The 27,909-nt window shown below is 31.0% G+C and overlaps 1 protein-coding gene and 1 long non-coding RNA gene across 3 annotated transcripts; one reads left to right on the top strand and one right to left on the bottom strand.

The window, feature by feature from the left end:
- Positions 1-369: 369 nt before the first annotated feature.
- On the bottom strand, positions 370-25,658 carry LOC143079303 (neural cell adhesion molecule 1-like). 2 transcript variants are annotated; one of them, XM_076254567.1, is made up of 18 exons: positions 25,571-25,658; positions 23,071-23,382; positions 22,270-22,551; positions 20,365-20,664; positions 19,654-19,950; positions 18,549-18,890; positions 16,441-16,563; positions 15,551-15,569; positions 15,042-15,124; positions 14,552-14,576; positions 13,991-14,067; positions 13,490-13,514; positions 12,882-12,952; positions 12,208-12,232; positions 2,586-2,656; positions 2,198-2,222; positions 1,883-1,953; positions 370-976 (listed from the first exon to the last, which is right to left on the bottom strand). In XM_076254567.1, the coding sequence occupies exons 1-18, from the start codon at positions 25,629-25,631 to the stop codon at positions 921-923; spliced, it is 2,265 nt and encodes a 754-aa protein (XP_076110682.1). In that variant the 5' UTR covers positions 25,632-25,658; the 3' UTR covers positions 370-920. The 2 variants fall into 2 exon arrangements, with proteins under 2 accessions (XP_076110682.1, XP_076110683.1); XM_076254568.1 differs by lacking the exon at positions 1,883-1,953.
- LOC143078069 (uncharacterized) lies at positions 4,388-8,084 on the top strand. Its single transcript, XR_012979032.1, has 4 exons — positions 4,388-4,831; positions 5,554-5,641; positions 5,990-6,039; positions 7,934-8,084. It is a non-coding gene; the product is annotated as an uncharacterized LOC143078069 (long non-coding RNA).
- Positions 25,659-27,909: the final 2,251 nt, after the last annotated feature.

Here is a 27,909-nt window from a genome sequence, read left to right as displayed (position 1 = left end):
CCCTTCAGACGTATGTGAAAACCTCTGACATCTTTGTTAGGTTCGTTGTGCTCAATATCTCGTCTTCTTTATTATGGTTTTAGATTTTAGTTTCTCCATACTTTTGTTTCTGTTTTCAGACTAAACAAAACGTCATCAGTGTCTGAACAGAAAGTTGGTGCGCAAAGTTATGTCAGAGAACATTCCGGTTTTGTTCATAGAAAAGTTCTTTGGAGGATTCTAAGACCTTGATGATAAAAAAATTCCGTATACATTTCACATTTGATGCATGATGGTCCTAGGTACTCAATGGTACTGACGTTTTTATCTCTAAAGAGTTTATTTGTTGTGTCTTTGTAAAGTTGAACCTTTACTGCATAGTCTCTTTTTGGTTTTTATATTTTATTTTCAAAGAATAGTAACTTTCCAACTTTTTATTTAACAAGTTCTATTTTCAACCAATATACATTTGACATGTGAAACAAAGTTAGCTTTTTACTATTTAAGTAACCGTATAAATTTAAATGTTCTATATATAATTGTATATTTACACTTTTCGATTCATATGAAACATGTAGTGATATTTCTTTCTTTCAGCCTTATTTAATAGAACTGGTTGTTTGTATTGATTATTCAGACAAATTCATAGCAATCTACTAAAAATGATCCTTCAGTGATTTTTTCAATTATGAAATTTTCCGTAAAAATCGATGCGTAGTGTGGTTAAATATTCATTTGTAGCCCAGAAGCTTTCGTGTTCTTTCCATATTAGTTTTTTTGTAAAGGATTTCGCAATGTAGCTTTGTAGCTCATTCCATCTGACATTAATGAAGAACTTTATGTTATATGATACGAATCCATTAACTGGTTGTCAATTGACAATATACTTCATTAGAAAATTGTCAGTATTCTTTTTTCATTTGAACATGATATTCAGTAAATCAGTTTTCCTGTGTCCATTGTTTTGAGGTGTTTTCATACACTTTATTTTCAGCGTCTGAAATATATGCATGGGTATAACATGTCATTTAACAATCTTAAACTTTTTTTGCCAAATTATGAGTCAATTTTAAAAGAAAGATTAATTTCCCGTCAACATGACACATACGCGTCTGGTCGACCTTGTTTTATGTTAATCAACCAATCTAATATACATACAAAAATGGATTTTGTAGATTGATGATTTTGCAAGAAATCAGCTTCAGAGAAAATGTATATTGTTTCCTCCGATGGTTTGGAACACTACCAGTTTACAAATCAATGAACGCATGAGTTTCACTGTGAACAACTTTGTCTGAGTTCGTTGCATCTGTAGTTTCTTATAAATTAATATTTATGAACGGACAGTAAACGGGAGGAATGTTAATAATCATTTAGAAGCCACAAACTATATCTGAGCTGATGATATCCTTTTTAAAAAATAAGCCACCAATAGTGGTATTAAAACGGTGTGAAAAAATACACAAACTAATTCAAAAAGATTCGCAAAGCATGATTTATTTCTGGTTGATAAAAAAAATATATTCTTTATTTTAAATCCAAATAAATGATTTACATGAATTTTTGTAATTCCAAAATTTTCTTTATTTAATTGCAAACTGACTAAAATGTTATCAATATTATAACATTGTCATCTTTCTTATTTCTTTACATAATACGTTCTTATCATAACATATTACATTTGAATCTTTTGCTTATGTGTTTTTTTTATTAACACCTATTGGATAAAAGGGTTTTAAAAATAGAGAAATGCGTGTACCAAGTCAGGAATATGACAGTTGTTGTCTATTTGTTTGATGTTTTTGAGCTTCGGATTTTGCAATTTTATTAGGGTCTTTCTGTTTTGAATTTTCCTAGGAGTTCAGTATAGTTGTGATGTTACTTTTTTTCATAGTTGACTCACCCTCATTTATTAAATCATCAGAAAATTTTGGATTGTTTTTTACACCAAGTTCCTCATAATATTGTGTCGGGCTAGAATGAAAAATTAAGATATGCTAACTAATATAATCAAACTATACTAGTTTGGTCAATTGAATCGAAATATTCTTTTAAAAAAGATTAAATATATTTTGTGTAATCGAGAAACAGAAATTTGTGTTCTGAAATGTTATCCAAATCTTGAGAGCAAAACTTATTTTTTTCATACTGAATTGTATTTTGCAAAAAAAACAACAACATTAAATGTTCTTTCAAAGGAATGAATTACAAATATTACCTTTTAGCTGTAGTTTGGTCGCAAGCTGTAATGAATAAAAGTAAGTAATGAAGCAACCTCAATTAATTTTAGAATCCAACGTAAACAAGACATTCTCCTGTTCAAAATGCTTTCTAAAACTTACGTTGATAACATTCAAAAATAATAATAATACGAAGTACATTTATAAAACAAGACAATACAAATTCTCAATTTGTTTTGCCTTTTTTGTTCCATTTTGCCATTGCCAAATTATACCTGCATATTAATATAAAACGATTTTTTTTGTTCCATTTTGCCATTGCCAAATTATAACTGCATATTAAAATAAAACGTTCAGTTTTCCTTTTGCTGCATCAGCAGTTACAATTTACGTCTGTCATGGTTATATATCCTACATTTGACCCACCTTCAATGTTCAAATCGTCATAAACATATGCTTCGTTTTTTCGACCAAGATCTTCATAATCTGTTCCAGAGCTGTAAATATAAGCAAAAGTAGTTTATCGATTTTCAAATCTCCTGATAAATAAAGATTAACAAAATCAGAGTTACAAAAACAACTAAGGAAGTCTAATAGGACCGATAGTTCGTCAAAATGATAACCTCCTATATAACCATCAATCTACTCTCAGTCAAAATCATATTCGAGAATAGGACACACGAGGTAAAAGTACGTATGAGATGACTTTTCTACTACATAATTAAAAGTCTACGACTGCTAAAACATGTCATTAATAAGGTCAGCACAGCAAAGACTTAGAGTGTCGTTCGATTGTTTTTAATGGAAGCGAAAAAAAGTATGTTGCAGATGTTAGATCCTCAACGCTCTTCAACTTTATACTTGCTTGGCTTTATATATATATTAAATGACTGAATAAATAGTCAAGGATAAATCTAACGGGGCGATTGATCATATAATTATGATTCAGTACACTACAAAATATAATATATAACAAGTCTAAAAGGGTACAACATCACCAAAAACACGATAAAACGAACAATATGTAAGATATTTCGGATAACAGATATCCTTCCTCGGTAATAGCACGATGACAAATGAATCATGTCAATTCAAATTAAGACTCTATCAAAATCTTGAAATTAATACAATTTAAGCGAACGCTGGAACAATTTTAAAATTTCCAAACACGGCGCAAAGACTACAGAGATATATCAAAATAATAATAGTTATTTACGATGTGAACTGGCACAACTCTAAATTCCCAAAGGTGGTTATAGTTGAGATGTTGATAGAGTCTTAATTTGAATTGACATGATTCATTTGTCATCGTGCTATTACCGAGGAAGCATATCTGTTATCCGAAATATCTAACATATTGTTCGTTTTATCGTGTTTTTGGTGATGTTGTACCCTTTTAGACTTGTTATATATATATAAAAGTCTATAAAAAGACCAACCAGCAAATTTACTATGTACCTGATGGTCTAAAATAGGCGATACTATGCAGATAAGGAACAAATTATATCAGTCTAAAGATTTGCACAACGGTACTGATATAAAATGTTATAATACGAAAATGTTGTTATTAAATCGTGTTGACAAATATTTCGGCTCAACAAATGGCCTTCTTCAAGTGTAACAAGTTTTAACACACATTCTCTGTAACCGTGAACCAAAGTTGGGCACGGGTGGTCACCGATTTTGTTGAAACTTTCTGACAACAAACATTGATATAAAATATGAAAAAAGTCTGTACATGTCACCCTGAATTATGTATGGTTACCAAGGCAACAGGCTTTAAAATGTTGAAAATAGCTGATTTTTGCTTTTCTCGGCTTACAGTGACTTATATACATCATAATATGTTTGGTGCAGTTTATATCATATCAATTTCTTTTAAATACTTGTTCAGTGACATTTTTTCACTTTTTATGATATAAACTCAAATTGACATTTTTAATCTAGGTTAGTAGTATGAATTTTAACATATTCTAATGCAATTATGAACCAACTTTTCCCCTAATTTATGAAAAAACGCATCCATTCCTGAATAAACTGAAAAATAGCTTTTATTCCAAAAGTTTGATATTTCTCATTTCTACAAAAACATTTTTGGGGCTCATTAGATTTTTTTTATAAAAATTGAATAAAAATGCCAAAAATTGCCTGAAGTCTACAAGAGTTATTTCCCATTTTAGAACTCACCAAAGTTTAAAAATAGAAAAGTCATTTGTTTATCTGCAAAAAAAAATGGAGACAGACGTCTGCAACATGTTTTGCTTCTTTAAATCAACATATTTTACACTTTATATCTAATTCTAAAATATATCTGTATACATGCTTCATAATGGCTGGTCAGTTTTATAACAATGATAAGCCTTTACTATGTCAATGTATGTTCAGAGGACATGAAAGTCATAACAAACTTGAGAGAACATGTGAAAATTTTGATGATGACCATGATGAACAAGATGCTGTTTGTACAGAATGTGACTTGCTCCCGTCACTTCATGAAATTTACAAATATGTTCAAGCCATTGTTCAGTGTACTTGGAAACAATGGAAAAAGAAAAGGGGGAAACTAAGTGAAGTTCCGTTTTGATCAATTCCTGTGACATGATGAGAACTGTCACTGTCTAATGTGGAAACTATAAATATACTTCATGGACTAGTCCTTCAACTTGAAACAGGTAAGCATATTTTAAACTAAATTATACATTTCTATTTTTTGCAAAGACATGTGTTCCTTTAGGCATAAGCCATTAAGGGGGGCTGTCCCATTTCTTTTCATGTTATTTCTTTGTCCAAATTGTATAGGCCTTGCTCATGATCTAGGAAAGTTGCAAAAAGCTTGTTTTCCAGGTGGAAATGCTGACCAACTTTTTCAGTGACTTTTTCAATCTATTTCCATGACCATGATGACCAAATTTATTTTATTCAAAGTGTATGTTTGCTTTGTATACAGTTCCTTGCAAGGGAAGTACATTTTTATCTTCATTAAATATAAAATATCTAACAACCACATGTTTAAAAATCTATAAGGACCGTTATGAGTGGGTTTTTAGTCACTTTCTTTGAAAATGCAAATATGAAAAATTGTCTACATATGTAGCACATTTATATGTACATGATGTACATGTTTGTATAAAAGAATAAGATGTGGTATGATTGCCAATGAGACAACTGTCCACAAGAGACCAAAATAACACATATAGGTTATGCTTCCTTTTTGTGCATGTGAATTAAGATGCTGTGCTGACCAGGTCAAGTTTTAACCACATACATTTAAGTAACATGCTAACTTAAATACTGTATATACGTTTTGAATAAATCCCAATGAACAATAATTATAAAAACATATGACCATAAAAATGTTCATGTAAAACAGTTAAGGATTCTTTTATAATTCCAGGTACATGTATTTGCAAAGACTGTAGACAAAGGTTACTAGATTGCCAAAACAAAGCAGTGCAATATTTAAACTTCTTAATGTAAATAAGGTTTGTATTATATACAGTATATATGGTAATGATTTTACATTTGATGCATGTATGTTTATTTCTTTAAAAACAAATTATGAAGAAGACATAAAAATGAGTTAATTTTGTTGAAGTCTATGCAACTGAACAACAGTGGATCTCCTTAAGTTGCATACATGTATGTTGTCTTTTAAATATTTAAAGTTGAAAAAGTGCTGATTAAAGTGTGGCTTGTGTATGCTTATTTTAGGCACATACTAGTATTAGTTTTATTTTTTTAGGATTTTCATTAGAAATACAGACTGATTAATAATTATGATCTTCACTGTCCAAATATGCATTTTCTTTTTTTTTTCTTTTTTCAAATAGATCAAGTCACAGCTCTAGAAGATTCAGGTCCAATCAAAAGAGCAAGACAGGTACAATGTAAATAGCAGAACACTGTTACAGCTATTCTATAAAAGCATGCAAAACAAAACTTTCATAGACTTGCTTGCTATATTTGCTTGAATGTTTGCAAACAATATGTAGGGAGAGTTTCGGTCTGTTTTTTATACTGTGACTTGATTGGACAATAGAAATTAACATCAAATTCCAGTATATTGTAGACAGACTGAAACAGACTACATACCTGTTGTTTACAAACAAAAACTAATGCAAACATACATACATAAATCCAAACAAACATAGCAAGCAAGTTGATCAAAGGTTTGCTTTGCATGCTTTCATAAAAGAGCTGTAATTAAGATTCAGGAGTAGATCTAGTACACTATGAAAGAATAGTTCCAGTACTTCTCAATTAATGAAACAAGGGGTTACCCCAAAATTCTTGCACTGCTTCATTGGAATATTCAAATCTGAACTCTCTAAGATCTGATACCAGTATTGATGTCAGTTAAAGAGGCTGAAAAAAACTGACTCAAACAAGCTTTGTCATTTATAATGAAAATTGTGAATAAACATTCTAATATTGTACAGGCCTAAACTTAAATCATAGGAATAGATATCCTTAACATGAAATCTGGGATTAATTATTATTCACATAAAACATGGGAATATATATCCTTAACATGAAACATAGGAATAAAATCCTTTACATGAAACAAGGAAATAATTATCCCTGACCTCAAACATGGGAATAAACATCTCTAACATGAAATCTAGGAATAAATATCTTGACTATAGATCATAGAAAAAAATATCCTTTCCATGAAACATTGCAATAAATACCTTTAGCAAGACACATTGGAATAAATATTCTTCCCATAAAAACTGGAAATAGATATCATTAACAGGATTCAAAGAATAAATGTCCTTAACATGAAACCTAGGAATAAATATCTGTAACATGGAACATAGGAAATTCAATTAAAATTGGAAAACAGAAATACTCAACAGGAACAATTGGAATAAACATCCAATAAATAAAACATGGCAATACATATCCTTAACTGGAAATATTGGAATAAACAAAAAACTTAAATGTAGGGACAATTATCCTTATCATGAAAGCACTTTATGATTTTAAAGAAAAGTACTAAACAGTCTTTAACTGTCTATTATACTGTTAAGTCAATAAAACCCAAACTATAAGTTTCATTTCTAAATTCTTATTAAGTTTAACTTTTGTCGGTCTGTACCTACCTCCCAAATTTGTTTTACCTTAACCAAATGTAATCAAACTTATACACAATGCTTATTACAGATGAAATTTAAATTTTGGTTGTGTCACTTTGATTTTTTTAGAGGTATGTCTTTTTCTAAATGGAAAAAAAATACTGGTTTTTGTTGTCCGTTCTCTAACTTTAGTTTTATTCAAACCAAATGTTATCAAACTTTTATCTAGAGTTATACTCCTTTAAAAATGGAAAAATTTCTGATATTTTTGTTTCCCTTCTCTAACTTAAGTTTGCCATAACCAAATGTTATGAAACTGATACAAAATCCCTTTTACCACAAAATGCAGATCAAGTACTAAATTTGGGTAGTGTCACTTTTACTGTACTTCAGTTATGTTACTATATAACGCTATATGATATGTAAGCAGAACCATCATCAGTGTCCCATGGACACATTCCCTATTTATTTAATTTACATGTCCAAAATACAAGCATTTAAAGCCATTTACTGAAATACAATAAAAACAATGATTTATTTAAAAAAAAAAATATTAGATTTATATCACTTAAATTGAAAAACATGAAGCTTAAATAATACAATTATTCATTGTTATTACACACTTTAAAACAAATATATGTAGTAAAGAATTATACTTTTATTGTAATTTCTCCTTATATTTTTATTTTATTTCAGACAATACCAGTGAAAGGTGTTCCATTGTTAATCCTAGAAGATACATGTAGTCAGGAAATAAGTAAAAGTGAGCAAGCTGATTTGAGTCAAACTTTAGATTCTTTTATTTGTAATTCCATAAAGCTGGAAGCCTTGGATGGATTGATCAGTTTTTTAGGTATGGAAATATTTTTTTGGCAATTTGTATTTCAAGTACATTTTTTTGCTTTAAAAAAATAGAACAATGTAACTCAGAATAGGTTAGTTGATATAAACTGATTCTTATTAAACCCCATCCAACAAAGTTAGTAATTAGTAATTTTAAGGAACTTTTGCAGTTTTTGGTTATTATCTTGATTATTATTATAGATAGAGATAAACTGTAAACAGCAACAATGTTCAGCAGAGTTAGATCTACAAATAAGTGAACATGACCAAAATGGTCAGTTGACCCCTGAAGGAGTTATTGCCCATTATAGTCATTATATACCATTTTTTCGTAAATTTTTGTAATCTTTTACAAAAGTCTTCTCCTCTTAAAATACTTGACCAAATTTAACAAAATTTAGACACAATCAATATAAGGGTATTTAGTTTTAAAAATGTGTGTGGTGACCCAGCCAATCAACCAAAATGGCTGCCATGGCTTAAAATAGAATATAGGGGTAATATGTAGATTTTGGCTTATAACTTTGAAACCAAAGGATTTAGATCAAATCTGACAGAGGTCAAATTGTTTTTAAATCAATATCTATCTGCCCTTAAATTTGCAAATGAATTGAACAACTGGTTGTTGGGTTGCTGACCCTGAATTTGTAATTTTTAAGGAAATTTTGCTGTTTTTGGTTATTATCTTGAATACTATTAAAGTAAGATCTACAAATCAGGCAAACATGACCAAAGTGGTCAGTTAACCCCTTAAAGTGTTATTGACCTTTATAGTTAATTTTTAACAATTTTCATTAATTTTGTAAATTTTTATACGACCGCAAAAATTGAAAATTTTTTGGTTGTATATTGGTATCACGTTGGCACCATTGTCGTCGTCGTTGTCCGAAGACATTTGGTTTTCGCACTATAACTTTAGTATAAGTAAATAGAATTCTATGAAATTTAAACACAAGGTTTATGACCACAAAAGGAAAGTTGGGATTGATTTTGTGTGTTTCGGTTCCAACAGTTTAGGAATTAGGGGCTGTGTACATAATGTATATACAACTCGTCTAAACATCAACCCAACAATGTTAGATCCTTTACTATAGATAATTTAGCTGATCTGTAACAATAACATCTTCATGCCTTATATATCATGTACTGTAGTACGCCGCTAGATTAAAACTGACGAAAAAGCATGGGTTCGAATCCCGGCGAGGGAAGAACCAGAAATTTGCGAAAGTAAATTATATATAACTCGTCTAAACATCAACCCAAAAATGTTAGATCTGTAAATTTGCTTTCGCAAATTTTTGGTTCTTCCCTCGCCGGGATTCGAACCCATGCTACTGTGATATCGTGACACCAAATCGCCTGCACTGCAGCCGTCCCGCTAGACCTCACGACCACCTGGGCTCTCAAAAAAGAGCTTTCGCTGGCCGTGTGTTACCTTTCCGCGTCAGTTTTAAACTAGCGGCGTACTACAGTACATGATATATAAGGCATGAAGATGTTTTTGTTACAGATCAGCTAAATTATCTATAGTAAAGGATCCTACAAATTAATGTAATATACAGTCACAGAAAATAATTATATTTATAAGTACGTCTGATTCAGTGACAACTCTACAACAGATGTATCCATCGGATCGCCATCAATGATGGTGATACATGGCTGTGTACATAATGTATATACAACTCGTCTAAACATCAAACCAACAATGTTAAATTAGTTGTTACTAATATATATATAAAAGGAGATATGGAATGATTGCCAATGAGACAACTTTCCACAAGAGACCAAAATGACACAGAATTTAACAACTATAGGTCACCGTACGGCCTTCAACAACTATATAACTCATTTGATATGAGCGTCGCTAATGAGTCTTATGTAGACAAAACGCGCGTCTGGCGTACTAAATTATAATCCTGGTACCTTTGATAACTTTTTTAGTATTTTTTGCTAAACAATATATACTGTGAACATGCACCAGCGTATTGTACTATTTGGAATAAATGAAGGTCAAACAATTGTCTGTTACTGAGAACATCGTGTTTCACATAGATTATAGTTCTAAGTCCTTCATATGTGTAATGTTTTTAGAAACAAATTAGGGTATGAAGCAGACCCTCTTGTTTTAGTAGAAATCTTAATATCACGTTAAAGTACATTGCAAGATATTATATTCTTTTGGTATTTGGGAATGATTTGTTTGAATTTTAATTAATAGTTGTACAGCAATAAATCGGCTACTAAGGGTGCATAATAAATAACCATTGGAAAACCGACTGTCTGTGGAAAATATATCCATCATATGCAACAAATATTTTGTTAATAAAAGAAGTCAAGCATTTCAAACATACCTGTGTTTGGTCTTTAGCATCATGACGGTACTTAAAAGTAATATTTAACCTTAACACGAAATATGCAGATACGGTTCTTTTTTTTATAATATAAAAAAGAAGATGTGGTATTATTGCCAATGAGACAACTATCCACAAAAGACCAAAATGACACAAACATTAACAACTATAGGTAACCGTACGGTCTTCAACAATGAGCAAAGCCCATACCGCATAGTCAGCTATCAAAGGCCCCGATAAGACAATGTAAAACAATTCAAACGAGAAAACTAACGGCCTTATTTATGTAATAAAATGAACGAAAAACAAATATGTAACACATAAACAAACGACAACCACTGAAATACAGGCTCCTAACTTGGGACAGGCACATACATAAATAATGCGGCGGGGTTAAACATGTTAGTGGGATCCCAACCCTCCCCTAACCTGGGACATTGGTATAACAGTACAACATAAGAACGAACTATAAAAATCATATATAAAGCTGTTCAGAGTAACAATGTATTAGATCTTTCAACTAGTCATCGGGAAAAGGGTGTAAAGCAACAAAAAGCAATAATGTTATGATATCAATGCAAAATGTAAAATTATTCATGATTTTAAATTTTTCATTAAATATTAAGGGTTTGAATATAACTCGTCAAAATATCTTATGTTGGACATCTTGAAGACTTTGCAATATATCGTACTGTGCATGAATTTTTGTGAAGTAAAGTAATCTACTATCAAGACGGGAGATTTTCATCGTGAATAGTACTTAAATACCATGTCGTCAATGAATGAGACTACATGCCCAGCTATACAAATAACTCATATTATTGTTTCAACGTATATGACGTAACACTTTCGTAACATTGAACGACTAGTTTGATTTATGCCAGTTCTATGTCTCTGGATAAGAAACGTCTTTTTTACCAACCGTAGGGAACTACCAAAGATAGTACCCTAAACATCTTTAAAAAAGTGTCAATTTTCTAAGGTCACTTATATTATGCTGAGAATTACTTAATAACATTGACACTTAAAGAGAAGAACAGCAATTTGGTTCACTGAAAGGGAAATGGGGGAAACCGTATAGATCTCGGGAAAAATCACAAGATAATTCATATTGAAACTTCATTCACTCAAATTTTAAAATGGTCCAAAACAGGCCTTTAGATAAAGGAGTAGGTCCGGTAAGGACCGATTTTGGCCTCAAATTTCAGTTTCATCTGACGAAAGATTTTGACCACTTTTTAAACACTTAAGTGTCTATTTCATAGGATTCAATTAATTTATGTGAAAGATTTTAACTTATTTAATCATTAAAAACAGTCCGATTCAAGCTCAAATATGAAAAATCTACCAAATATGCGAAAAAATGTCACTTTTCAGATGGTTTTTGTCAAAAACGAAAGTGGCCGCATCCGTGTTCATTCTCAATCTTTGTATATGTTATATATTATCATCAAATACAACTTCCATTTCAATATTTTGGATGAACACGAATGCTGCCACTTTCGTTTTACACGGAAACCGTCTAAAATCTAACTAAAATGCTGGAATTGTAAAGATTTCAGTAATTTAGCATGACTTAATGGTGCTAGTACCCAATATATGTGCATTGTATTGTCAAAATCAGCCCATATTTATGTAGCAGAACCATTCTACTATCCAATAAATAACTAAAAGTTTACATTTTAACAATTTTGTAAAACTGCTATATTTGGGGGCCAAAAAGGGGTCTTACTGGACCTACTCCTTTATTGATGGTTAAACAAAGTTAGAAATTACCTTTGACCTCCGATTTTCTGTGACTCTGTAAAATAAAAGAAATAACATATGTTATCACATGCAAGGTGTACTAAAAATGAAAATATCCATATTACAATAAGTCATATTCCATTTAATCCTATTGAATCGTAACAATATGGCAATTTAATTGGTTACACGCAGGATAATAATTCGAAAAGTGCTAGATCAGTTTATAAATTCAAAGGAAGTGTCCTGTCGTAAAATTTAAGTAAGTTTCGTCTGTAAGTTACCTACATTGTATCTGCATAGGTAGTCCTGTGATAACCAGCTCTCTTCACGACTGTGTGATGGAGAGGTTCAAACTCCGGCCTGCTCTAACCAAAGTCTTTAAAATTGATATTTCCTTCTTTGATTGTACATAGCACGCAGTAATTAGGAGTAAAAGCAAAACATGGTCGACTCGGTTAAGGTAACATTGAATGTTAAAAATCTGGTTCAGTGTTTTGGTTTAATACATAGCTTGATTTATCTTGGATATCACATAACCTTTTTCTAGTCCTGAATATGCATTATACTGGACGTAAAACAGTCATCTATCCATTCATCCATCACACTTACCTCTTTATTGTATACATTTTCAACATTAAACGAAATATTTGTGTTTATGATATTTTTAGTTTTAATTAATTTCATAGCTAAAAATGTGCCATCACCTTTATCAGTTAAATCTTCATAAACATTAGGGGCATCTTTTAATCCAAGTTTTTCATAGTTTCTCGAGAGCCTGTAAAATAAATTTATATCATTTTTTGTTCTTCTGTCGTATAAATATATATGCTTATATATATATATATATATATATATATATATATGTTGACTGGATATCATGAAAATTATGAAAACTAAAAACTAGTATTGTAATGCATGTATCTAGGTTAGCGGCTGGTTCCAAGCATGATTCTTTCGGAATAGGGAGGAAAATGTCCTTCTTATACATGTTATACACTTATTTTTCTATGAATAATCAGTTTACTTTGGTTCGAATTATTTTTTGTTCCTCCTCGCTTGTATTGTTCTTATATTCACATAACTTTATAATATTCAACTGTTGCTATCTTAGTATTTTCATGTCTAATGATAAAATACATTTGTCTGTACAATACATGAAGAGAAGAGAACTCTAAAGACAGGAACATATAAGCTCTGTCTACAGGTTTCAACATGTGACCTTTTTATCAAGTCTTTAAAAAAAAATAACGGAAACCAAAAAGAAAAAGAAAGACATAACATATGTTGATAGTATAGTAATTTAGTAATATACCTTAGATCTCTGTTTGCCTGTAGAGCTGTAAAGTACAAAACAAATATAAAACTGCATTACAAACATCATACAACAGGTATTAGTGCTTGAAAAAAAGGTCAGTGGTACGTACCGGATAATCCTGTTTTTTTAAGTACAAAAACAGTTGAACAATCAAATATGAAAAACAAACCAATCAGTCATCAATGAAACAAGTCAACAAGGACATGATGTTTCTTGAACTGGTAAGAAATGTGAGTAAATCAGTGTGTTGAGTAGTCCTATCTTACTTTTATTCTCTGAAAGTAAAGTAACAACAGACACACAAAACAAACGCACAATTCAAAGTATAGTTATTCAATTTATCTGAACCATTTTAAGCACTTGGAATTTAGTGCATTTTTATTTTGAAAAAATGCTAAATCATATACATTGATTTTGTTACGGTGAACCAACTTATCGGCAGAGCATTTTGTTTTCAATCGATTTATAAAAAATAGATGCATATAACATTGACCTCACCTTCGAATTCATTGCTCAAATTGTCATAAGCATTTGGGACATCTTGCAGACCAAGTGCCTCGTAATGTTTAATCGGGCTGAAACAACAATCAATACAACAGAAAATATACAATGAAATGTTAATAAAGGCAATAGTAGTATACCGGGGTATACCGTTGGTTACATAGTATACAACAAATGTGACTACCGTAACTAGCTACCTATAGTAGTGATCACATTTTGACCAATCTTTTAAAAATAATAGCTTTGTATCCTTTGTACCTCGGTTGTACATTGTTTAAATGTGTTACATACTTTTCTATATATGGTGTCGATAGGACAAAAATAATTTTACAAAACACTTGTTAAACCACGCTACGTAGCGCATCTATACTATCATGACCGAAGTATTTCTTAATTCAGTGTTTTCTGCTAACTGTGGATTTTTTTTTATCAATTTAAGTCACTGTTGTAACCCCTGTTATCTGGTTTAATTATCATGTTTGTTTTTTTTTAATTTAGCAACTTGAAAATAGTTTATTTATTGAAAAAAGGGAGAAAATCTACTTTAAAATGTCATACCTTTGATCCCTGTTTATGTTCGACTCTGTTAAAAGACAAATGCAATATTTAAATTAATACAAAGGCATTTATTTGACAATAAGTCGATATGTAGCTATTAAAGGTAAGCTTAGGATGTTAAAGTGTGGTCACCAACATAGATGATAAAATACATAATAGGTTAGATGGTAACAGCGACATACAATTTTCGACTTTAATTAGAGTTCTAGTTCCCATAATCATTTATTTGTCATCGTACTCAGTTTGTCTGCATGTTGTTTGTCTCGTTTTTTTTACTTTTTACTACTATTACGACTGATTTAAAGACTAGACATATATACTTTAGCGTATATAATGAAAATGAATTAGAGGTGTGGTATATGACTACATGTTATTCAATGGTTAAATATTTACAGATTTGCTGATAATGAACTTTTTGCATTTATTTATAATACAATTATAGACCATTGCAAAATAATTTTTTTTATATTAGTTTGTTATTTATTCATACCGTTTTGTGTGCCGTTGCTGTTTTGTACTTCTTCATAGTTGTGTGGGTGATCATCCGAATCAGTCTTTTCAAATTCCACTGTGCTAAATATGTACAAACATTATTCTAATTGACTTTGGTGTTTCTTGTTTTTTACCACAACTTAGTAACATACACGATTCGGCAAAGAATAAAAAAGAATAATGACATGCAACTGATGCACCTTCTTTTTACCTTACTATCACAGGCTTAAAAACACTTAAAAAATGTCTACTATTTCCTGCGGATATGCATGGAGAGTTGTTATCTTTTATCGAAACTTTCTACTTTATCAATGTTATATAATACATAGCTGTGACAAAATCAATCACAGAGATATTGAACTAAATAAGGCAATGCATTGTTGTTTACAATTGAACATGAATGTGTCAGTAATTGTTATTTGAGGTTTGAAAATAAAACGGTTAGACTCTTTGCCTACAGAGTTTGATGTTTTATTCATGATTTGTTTTTCATTCATATGTACTTACGTTTCACTTTGTTGATGCCCTGAAATGAATAACAAAATATGTTCATATAATTTCGATATCAAGTCCTTAGTCATAGATTTCAATTTCTGAAGAACTATTTCAGAACGAAACAAGTTAACTTCTTTATTAAAGATATCTGATTCGAGCGTCACTGAAGTATCGTAACAAATTGCAGTCCTGGTATATTTGATCAGTGTTATTTATATGAACATAGCTCTCGATAAGATAGGTGAATTATGTTATTCAAGCTAAAAAAAAAACAGACAACGCCATGGCAATAACAGACAAAGATCAAAAGAATCAGAAGACATATTTTGCGCACGATGCTATTTTCTTAATTGATTCTATAGTAGCCAGAAAAAATTTAAAGCCAAGGATGTATACATTATTGAGTACATGAAACGCTAGACGTCGTTTGGTATCTTGTTTAGAGTTCTCAATTTGGCAATTATATCACATCTTCCTTATATCATATTAAAGAGACCAGTACGTAAAACACAAAGCAACACAAACTGTACTCAGATACTGCGCTGATCTCAACTTTTCCGGAAAGGTATGTATGTCCTGTCATGTAATAGCAGTACAAATTGCTCAATTCGGTTATTCTGTTATTTTTTATTAATTTAAAGCGTGCCAATTTAAATCTCGTCTATTTTTTAAAATGTGTTAGTATATAATTGAAACCTTCGTCCCTTAAAAAGTTGTTTTGACTTCAATATTTGTTTATGTTAGACTCGAATAACTGTAGGTGCAAACCATGTAAACAGACCTAAAGTTAAGATGATAATTGGCACGCTATGAAATCATTTGATGAAACATGTACTTTGTTTGATGTATAAAAAATGCACCGTATGTTTAATATCACAAACGCCAAATTGAACAAGTCTTACCTTTCCGGTTCTTAATGATCATAAAGACCGCAATCGCCATTAAAACAATTACAGACACCAAACTCCCACACACAGCACCAATAATTACACCTGATGACAAAGTTTCTGGTTTTATTGTTGAAGCTTAAACCAATAGAAAGTATCCTTTCAGTGTTAAGGTAATGATATCTATTTATGACTTTAATTAAAGTAACCTTTTGCAAATAGATGAACAGTTATACCGACAAAAGAAGTAACATATGGGATATTCCATTACTATTTTGGTCGTTGCTTATAATCATCGAATGCCGTAAATTCACCATATATATGACCAGATCAATTCAGCTGAACCAAATGGACATTCCGTTTCAATGAGCCAAATACACATAATCATCAAGAAATGAAAACTTTACATTCGAAAATGCAAATTCGTTCACTTTGGTAACACGAACGATTCGAATATCACTAACACAAAATAAAGGACAAAGATCACTATTGATATTTGATTTCATAACAATGAGATTTGTTATTATGTTGTTATTATTATAATTATTTATATTGGCCTAATTACTGTTGTTTGGCCTGATAGTTGTTTACAGAATAATCTTAGAACTGTGCAGTTTAGAAATTACTGGAACAATCATCTATACTGATGGAATGATTAGAACTTTCCATTTAACTTACATAATGATTCCAGCATTATCCTAATAAAACATGCGTTATTCAAACTTCTAAAAGTTTCTAGAATCTTCCGTTCTAGTTTTGCAGAGCATTCTGTTTCTACAGTTTTCTAGAGATTTCCGTGACAACGTTATATATATGCAGACACTAATGTCCAACTTTCAGACTAAGACATCGATAGACATCAGTATTCACAGCATTTGAATTGACACTTTTATTCTACATTGTACAAACATCATCATACTAGATTGTGACCTTAGTAGTGGACGTAATATTCTGATTGGATTCCCGAGAAGATTTCCGGATACAGATAAAGATAAAAGATTGGACTCATATTTTGACAGTTAAGTTGACAGTAATATTTGTGTTATACTATTTGTAAACTTTTGTATAATAAACCTTGTTAAATTTTATTATCGATTTGTGTCTTTTGTTGGCTACAATTCATAGGTGATTTCTGACCGTAACAGATGAAATAATGTATAACAGATAATATATTAAATTGATAAATATCGGTTGGTCTGTTTATGTAATATTGAGAATTTAAATGGGGAATGTGTCAAAGAGATAACATACAACAGCAAAGGGTCACCAACAGGTCTTCAATGTAGCGAGAAATTCCTGCACCAGAAGGCGTCCTTCAGCTGGCCCCTAAACACATATATACTAGTCCAGTGATAATGAACGCCATAGTTATTTCCAAATTGTACACAAGAAACTTAAATTAAAATAATACAAGACTAACAAAGGCCAGAGGCTCCTGACTTTGGACAGGCGCAAAAATGCGGCGGGGTTAAACATGTTTGTGAGATCTCAACCCTCCCCCTATACCTCTAACCAATGTAGAAAAGTACACGCATAACAATACGCACATTAAAATTCAGTTCAAGAGAAGTCATACAATAGGCAGGTTGTTTATAACAAATAAGCAGCAACCAATTCGTTCAAACAACAATTTGAAGGTAAACCGAAATATTTCGTTGTTCTATGATTTTTCACTTTCTAAATGGATCAGATACAATTTTACTTTATAGACATAAATCATACTTTCTCTTCTGAAGTTATAGTATATATTGTACATGTTAATGATGATTTACTGCTCACTTTAGGTTATAACGATATCGGTTGATTAATATGGCTTTCCAAAATATATCTTTTGTAGAAGGATGTTTACATTCTTGTATGAACAAACTACCTAATAATAATACGTTGAAACTATTAATCATGTGAATAAAAAAATAAAAAAACAAAACATTACTTTTGAAAAAAAATGTCTATTTTTTGTCGTTCTCTCATGTACCAAAACAATTCATATGTCAGTTAATAATGTTCATTTTGTTAAATACAAGTAGTCTTTTTAAAGTTATTATACACGATATACTTTGAACTTTATTAATCTATAATCATATAATATATGGTTTTTTTTTGGTAAGATAGTTATGTCTTACTTGATAGTTCCAAAACCACAGTGTGTTCTACAGATTTTCCAATACCATTTTCTAATATTAAGGTATAGTTAGTGAAGTCCTCCTTTGTTAAATCATTAATTGTTAGAATTGATTTATAACCATCTACTTTGACAGTTTTTCCATGGAAAACATCTTCCACCTCGGTAAGGGCCTCCGAAAAAAGAAATTTGGTAGATGTTTGAATCTGTTTTCCATTATTGAACCATGCATTGTAAATGAACTTAGGGACACTGAACACGTGAACAACTATATGAACAGTTGTACCTATCTCTCCATACTGTATATTTCTTTCATCGTTGTCTGCAGTAAATACTGGTTGTGCTATATAAAAAAGTAGGCATCACAGACTAATCAGCGAGTCTCGAATAAAATTAAAATACTATTAAAAAATGATGGAGCCTGGGAATGTAAGCTTATCCCCTAATTGTGTTAGCCTTTCTGTAAAATAGTGCTGAAGAATAAATGCAATACAAGTGGGTAAAAATTCATTTTTTTTCTTCGAAAAACTGAACTTTGACAACATTATATGTAGCTAATGCGAAGTCAAATCCGATATAAATTGTAAGGCTAGGAATTTGAAAATATAGTAATGATGTAAGTTCAATCTATCCATGCGATTCAAGTGAACTGGCTCAAAATTTTAAGATATAGAAAACCTCAACTCAGCCTAAGAACAATCACCTTTTTCTTATTGTTTAAGAACGTGAACGATAGTGGACATATGCAAATGCAAGTTAGTTTTGTATATTGTGTTTTGTAGTCTGTAACGTTTTTTTTTTTTTTGTCTTTTCGTTGTAAGTTTGTCTCTGGTTTACAAGTTTTAATATCTTCAATTTATGTTTCGCCTTTCCTTTACACCGACTGAAGAGGCTGTGGACGATTTGAGAACATTGATTGCAATTAATGAATCCTAAAATAGCCGTTGTTATAGATGAACATCGATTTCAAGATAGTGAAAAGAATTGTTGTTCTTCAATTGAGTACAAGATTAACTAGATGCAATCTTTGGCGAGCAGTTTAAAGCATTTACAATACTAAATTTCATGGAATACAAATAATTGTATAACAACTAATCATAAAATACCATAAACAGTAATTTTTGCCGCTCCTTGCCGCTTCTCTACTCCTTCTGGTCCTTGAATACCATTACTAACTGTACACACATATTCACCATTGTCTTGATATCTTAGTGTTGTGGGAACTAAAGGCAGTGTCAGGATAGTGTCCCCGTCCAGTTCGCGAATAATGTGTCCGTACAAAGACTTATGCTGCCATTTATAAAATGTGTATGTATTAGGGTAACCATCAGCTGTACAATTTATTGTTCGTGTTGGGTCTGTCATGTTATAGGTGACATTAGAAACTGAAACATCTGGCGGAACTGTAAAACATTCAATTCTAATTAAAATAACCACTCATACCCTTTTTAAATGTTCGTATGACTGTTTGAAAATATATGAGAAGACCATTCTTAAAGAAATAACGTGTTCCTATATTCTATTACATACGTTAGGACGCAATTATCGATTGAACAGGTTTCGGATAAACTAGTTTAATTCGAATGAATTACTTTTACTCATTTACAATTGTAAAGATGTGTAAAACACTAGTGTTATAAAATAATTCGAAACATGTTTTATAAAACTGCTTGTAGATGTATCATTTTATTTTTTTATGTAAAAAAAAAAGTAAATTTAGCATTTAACAAATATGACAATACTTTATTACAATAAACCAAATGTAGCCTGTACATTTTTAATTTTACCACAAATATCTGTAGTGTTAGATAACTTACATCTTACGAATAGATTTATATGGTTTGAAAATCCACCAATGGTGTTGTTTGCTGTACATTTTATCGACTGTAAGTTGAAATTTCTGCCCACCGTATATCTTAACGTGGATGTCACCGTGAACGTTTCATCATCCCCCTGTTTTTCTTGCGATGATGCTAAATTTGTTACATCAGTTTGGCCTAGCATCCACCAAATTGAAGCAGGAGGGTGGCTTCCAGTTGATGTACAAGATATAGAAAATTGAACCATCTCCAATGTATTTACAAAAGGTTCACTGAACACTGGCATTAAAGGCATTACTGAAATTGATAACGTATTCAAATGATTATTGACTTTAAACAAAAATCAATGCTCATATTCGTCTGTGCATATATGTGTTTATAACCAAGATTTCCGAATGCCAATGTTGTAGAAAACGGGTGGCAAGTGAAGAAAAATTACGCTCTGTGATGTGTAGATACAGGGAACGTGTTAACAGAAAAAAACCTTATACTGTGTCGATCGAACAACTAATATATTATAGTTTCAGTATGATACGTGTCCTATTTAAAGCATTGCATTCGTGTGGTTTTGGAGATAGTGTACAATGTAGAAGAAAATCTAAGGGTTGAGGGTATTCAAGATCCAACGATCTTATGTGTTTTGTAATGTTTGGTGTGTTTTTTCAAAAATGAAAATGAAAGTAACAGTAGTTATGTTAACCTTATGTTATACATAAGGGGAAAACAATTTGTGGATGAGCGTTGAAAGTGTTAAATGATATATGAAAAGAGAGACAAATACTATTCGAATCTGTAGCATTCTTAACAAGAACATACTTTATATTTATTGTCATTGACGGAAAGGGATTTTAATTTATTTATGGAAGGAAATGAATGTTAAGAAAACAAATCTGCTTTTATTTTTGCGAAATGACTGTTAACTGAATAATACAGGTTACGTCGTAACTACAATCCCCTTCCTTCTCATGAATGTGACCCTCCGAAAAAGACTATTTACCGGATTTGTAATCACACAAGCAACACGATTGGTGCCACATGTGGAGCAGGATCTGCTTACACTTCCGGAGCACCTGAGATCACCCCTAGTTTTTGGTGGGGGTTCGTGTTGCTTATTCTTTAGCTTTCCATGTTGTGTCATGTGTACTATTGTTTGTCTGCTTGGTTTTTTTTTTTTTTTTAGCCATGGCGTTGTCAGTTTCTTTTCTATTTACGAGTTTGACTGTCTCTCTGGTATCTTTCTAACCTCTTCTTTTATAACAACCAATGAATTCCCTAAATATTGAAAATGTCTAAATTACTTGTATTAAATGAAAACACAGACGTACATTGCCTTCAACCTTGTAGTAGTAATATAGCACTTGATATATTAAATTGAGTAATATTTACCTAATCGTTAGTATAAAATTCTCTCAAGTCACACTTGTGCATGTCAAAACATTTGATTATCTTACAGATATCTCCCATAGTTAAAAAGACTCTTTTAATCTATGCTTTGGATTTATAAAAATTGTTGAATTCCTCTTAAGTGTTAAATATCTAAAGTTTATCTTATAACATTACTTTCTTTCGAGCAGCACCCTCAGTTAAATAACCGTTAGGATTGACAGTTTTATTGTTTCAACGGCATCGGGCCATAATAACATTTTACTCCCTATTGAATAATGACACATATCTCAATGGTCAAGTTATCAAAGTTAACAAAACAAACAAGTTATTAGAATTGTTTGCATTGATAAGATCTGCAAATTTGTATCAATAAATGTATATAACACGTAACCTACTTCTAGTACATTGTGCTAAAGAAATTGAATTTGATGATCATAATATTCCTCATTAATTTTGTTGGTCGACATTGATTGAGCATATTCATTGAGCCTATTATACAAACATATTGATACCTACGATTTAGATATATCAGAGCAGTAGTTGTCATAGGAATATCCAAAGCATCACTGTTTGCTATACATGAGACATTTGTTGTATGATAAATTCTAGGTATGTTTCGCAAAATGTATCCCAATTCTTGGACGCCAGTTTTAACAGTTGTTTCAAGAACAACAAGGGATAACATTGGAGCAGGAATTCCCTGAACAGCAACACATTCGATATGCAGATGTTGTCCTTCTGTTCCAATCAATCTGTTATCCGTAGAAGCATTTTGTATAGTCAAACGCAAAGGCTGCTCTAAAGTAAAGAACAAAATTAATTAATTTTACTTATGTATTTTATTTTGACTTTATTTTTGTCCACATGCTTTAAATAATGACAATAGTTGTATATCGCTGTACAATAGTCATAAATCGATTGAACTTGAACAAATCTGAGTCACGAACTAAACCTGAGGAACGCCCTTACTTGAAACATTTGTATATTAATATCTTAGTATATCTTAGTGTAGATAAATAATACATAATGAAATATGAAATGAAATGCTTAACTGAATCAAAAAGAAATATTAACAAAACAAGTAAACATGCACTGCACGAAATAAATTTTATCTATGACAGAAAATGATATAAAATGTAAAAAGCATTGTCATAAGGACAACTATAAACTAGGACAATATGGCGTACGCAGGTAACTATAAATAAAATAATTTTGTTGATAGGAGTACGGAAGTAATTTTAAAATATTGTTGTTCATAGTACAAGAAATATGTCATTTGGTAATGATACTATTATTTATTCGTATACAACTGCGTACCATATAAAATCAGATGAATGTAGTATGATTCATCAATCCCTCCTCGACATATGTAAATCCCCTCATCATCAGGTTTAGTGTTCAGCACATGTAATCGGTAGTACAAACCAGTGCTTGTGACTGATACTTTGTATTTTGTAGAATCAATAACAGAATTTTTATTAGATATAATTGTAACATTTTTGTACCATTTCAGGGTCGACTTTGCATACATACACTGTAGAACTGCTTCATCTCCTGGTTTAACATACTTTTGAAAAGGATTTGACGATGTACCTAAACCTGCTGCATTAACGTCTAATAAAATTCTATCTACGAAATGAATGAAAACATTAATTGTCATATTAGTAAACAGACAAATGAAATAGATTGTTTTAATGTATGGACCCATATTCTAATGACTAAAGATCAGCATGAAAATTCTTTGTAAGTGACATAATTATAATTAATATTATACTCTACAAAGATTTTTGTAGTTTGCGAGAACAAACAATTTCAAACTAAATCAAGAAAGTTAGTTTAAAACATATCTTTCTCAGATATTCCGTTTATGAATTAGAAACTTTAGTACAATTGACCTTAGAAGCATTTGGTTACTATTTTTAGGTCCCATTCGGACAATCAAATCTATATGAAAAATTAAACAAAATGTGCAATAATGCGACCACGTTTAGTGAACACTTTTTTCTTAAAATGTCCGTCATGAAATAGTTCGTATCTATGTATGTTGGCGTTTGTTTGTGTTGTAGTTCTGTGTTTCTATTGTTCCGCTGTTTTCTTCTTATACTAGTAGTTGATGTTTCTGGTTGTAATTTGCATTTTGGATTTTTATTCGCTTACATCGATTGATTACTGTTGAATATCATATACTACTGTTTTTTATATACTAGTCGATTTCTGTAACTTCAGCTTATAAAAATGTACATTTTGTGTACATTTCTTGTTAATTTATAAATGTTGTACCTTCGAGGCGCTTTACTGAATTTACCATCACAGGAAAGCATAGTTGCAACATAAATGATGAGTCTACTCAAAAATACTTTGCCATTTACTATATTTCTGGACAATACGTCTTAACCATGATGATTTTAGTGCCCTAGTAAAATCCTATTTCTAAAGGTCTTACATTTTTAAAACTCCCGCCGAATATGCTAAAATCAACACATCAGTTTTTCGTTGATGTGTAGTTAAATGTCTATAATATGTCATATTTTTTTAATTGTCCGAAGGATTTGGTACACAAATTGTAATGTTGTTCAAAAATGTTAATACACGAGTTGTTTACATTACTAATTCCTACTTCTGCAATATTTCTTTTAACTAGTGTGACGAAACTAAGTTCTCAATTTTTATAAATTTATGTTCATAAATTTTTCAAAATTCAAAAAAACAATCCTTAGAGTAATCTAAAATTGGTCTCCTTTGATGAAAGTTTTTATCAGGTAAAAGAAATATCATTACATACCGACAGATGTATATACAGGTACAGATTTTTCACTCTCATCTAAAAACTATAATATATGGCTAGAAAACTGGGATTTTTTTTACTAGCAACGATTTCCTTACTTTGCTGATCATAAGGGCAAAAAAATTCAGTTCATAGAATAAAAGGGTAAGATGATGGCTTTATTGGTTGGACAACTTATGCTCAAATTCTACGTATCAGATAAATTAAAAGAGGAACGAAAGATACCAGAAGGAGAGTCAACCTCAAAGATAGAAAACTGACAACGCCATGGCTAAAAATAAAAAGACAAACAGACAAATAATAATACAGACGACACAGCATAGAAAATTAAAGACTAAGCAACACGAACCCCACCAAAAACTGGAATGAATTCAGGTGATCTGGAAGGATGAGCAGATCCTGCTCCACATGTGGCCCCCGTCGTGTTGCTTATGTTATTACAAATCTGATAAATAGTCTAATTCGGTAGGTCACATTCGAGAGAATGGAAGGGAATGGTAGTTACGACATAAGGAACATATCCGATATCATCTGTGAAAGGGTTATTCCATAACATTCAACCAACTCGTGATGTACAGGAGTTTCTGTTAGGTTTTTAACAGCTTTTATACACACACAGTTCAAATCAAAATAATCTTACAGCAAGCAATGATGTAAATATGTTTTTTGCAGACCTGGTATAAAAAAAACAATATTAATTAAATCAAAACCCACTTTTAACGTCTTGTTAGTCGAAGTTATCAAACAAATGTCAAATCCAAAAAGCAATACAGGCCCAAATAATTCAATAGAGCCATAAATCGGGTACGAAGCACAAACAGATAAAAAGACTTACTGCAATGATGAATAAATTCCGCTAACTGTTTAACTTGTTTATAAGTGAAATAGACCTTAGTTTTTAGACATAAGAACATCAAGGTTCATCATAACAACTGGACAGACAATATGTGTTTACACCTCAAAAATCTCTCTGCGTACACACAAACCCATGCAACTGGAAATGATTAATAACTATGGTATGTACATACTTACTGTATGCAGAAATATGTAAAACGATTAAGCAGGATTGAATTAAATCCATTTTTAAATGCATTTTCTTTTTCAATGTTGTAATAAAACTTCCTGTTACAACACCTACAAAATATTTGTCATTTAAATAATACACAGTAAAGTGTTATTCACAAAAGGATTAAAAAGGAAGATCTTATATTGGTAGGATAAAGATAATTACAACAACGCCGAAAGAGATGTACTACATACACCATAAATGATAGTACTGAAATTGAAAATAAAAACACGTGATATTTTATTACATACATGTAAACAAAAACATGGTCGTAAATGCTGTTTATGATATATAAGTTTGTCTGTTTATTTGATATTATATGGTCATCATGAGGTTGACACCAATCAATTGTACAGGAGAGGATTTTTAGAGAATATAACAATACCAAACGCACTAGAAGTATGCTTCCTATATTTATCTGTTTAAAATAACTGACCAAATGCAATCTTCAAAGTCGACAATTGTGTCAAATGCTGTGAATTAAAATTATTATTGTCAACTTTCAGTTCATAAGTATATAAATATAAGACCGGCCAACTCTTTGCATTTTACAGCGTTTACAACAAGTATCTGCTGATATGAAATGTCAGAGCTTTCTTTCTTTTATTGATGGTATACATTTATAATGGTTCAGTATAAAAGGATTTTATTATATGACCAAATTTTCCTGTTTTGTCATTGACTAAAAGTATAGGAAATTCATTTAGATAAAACGTTATATTTACCGCGGCAAAAATCATGAGAGGTTAATATAAGTTTTGGAACAGTGTCTGTATGTTGCTACATGTACATATAGATTCGTTGGTTAATGACGTCAAGTGAAATCTCGGTTTTATTCTTTCTGTTTCTTAATTCTGTTTGTCGGTGTACCTTTTTCTCTTTTTGTTTTTGTATATTTATTTTTAGTAAAATTTATTGAATATTTTGACTTATGAAAATAAGCAACTGCAACAGCACTTGATATATTTTGTATAAATATAGGGAACCATGTTTTGATCGTATCACACACAAAAAAGACATTTTGGTGAAAAAATTTAATGTGATTTTTGTTTGTTTGAAAAACATGCTTATTCTAAAATTACTGTTTAGTTTTGTCATAACCAGTAAAATAGTTAGGGAGAAATATAGTATTTAAAAGACGATTTGATCAAATTTTCTTCGAAAAATTTAAATCATGGCGCATCTTGATGATATCGGATATATTCCTCATGACGAAGCTACAATCTTGTTCCTTTGCCACGTATGTCACCTCCCACATTTGAATATTTATTGGGTTAGTAAGATAATGAGCAACACGACGGGTGTCACATGTGGCGCAGAATCTGCTTACCCTTTCGGAACAGCTGAAATCACCCCTATTTTTTTGTTTGTGTTGCTTTGTTTTCTATGTTGTGTCGTGTGCATTATTATTCTTTTGCTTTTTTCTATGGTCCGTGTACATTCTATGTTCCGTGCAGGAAATGATTACCCTTCCGGAGCACGTGATTTCACTCCCGGTTTTTAGTGGAGTTCGTGTTGTTTCTTATCTATTATTTGTAACTGTTGATGTAAATTTCTTTTGCTTTTATGAGTCTTTGTTTACTCCTTGGTTTTGATTGTTATTGTCTTTCTACATAGGAAAATGTCTGCACTAATCTGTAGAAATATTACAGTTGTTATTCATTCCTTTGGTGTGTATGAATTTTTCATTTTGCAATTTAATTAGGGACTTTCCGTTTTGAATAATTTTAGTTTAGTATTTTTGTGATTTTAGTTTTTTTTATCTTTGTCACAACTTTTACCATTCAATCCTGCAATAATTGTTTCATTTAATTTTCAAGAAAGTGACTGATATAATATCACGAACACATGGTACCGCAGATTCCTTCTACTTAGACACAGGTAAAAGCGCATATGTTTAGTGGTCAATAAAACCAAATGATTTTTTTATGAAAAGACAGTAATTGTATATCTTTTTTATTTCTAAGAACTACTGATTAAGGTACAAAGTATAACAACCGACTGATTTGTATTGTAAACTATCCTCTTGTCTATCTTTAATCACTTGTAGTCAAAGATTGCTATTTGGCAGTTAATGCATTCTATACACAGGCAATTTTTTTTTTTAATTTTTTTTTGGTGCGGACATTCGTGTTGTTTAAAAAAGACTTTGGACTGAAGCACGTCTCAGGGTTCGGGATTTTCACGCTGTATTGAAGACCCATTAATGGCCTTCGAATGGTTTTTTTTTTTTTTTTTTGTTCTTTGGTCGGGTTGTTGTTCCTTTGACACATTCCCCATTTTCATTCTCAATTTTATCTTATTC

Source organism: Mytilus galloprovincialis, chromosome 6 (assembly GCF_965363235.1).
Source record: "Mytilus galloprovincialis chromosome 6, xbMytGall1.hap1.1, whole genome shotgun sequence".
Classification (NCBI taxonomy): domain Eukaryota; kingdom Metazoa; phylum Mollusca; class Bivalvia; order Mytilida; family Mytilidae; genus Mytilus; species Mytilus galloprovincialis.
This window is presented reverse-complemented; position numbering and strand designations above follow the sequence as displayed.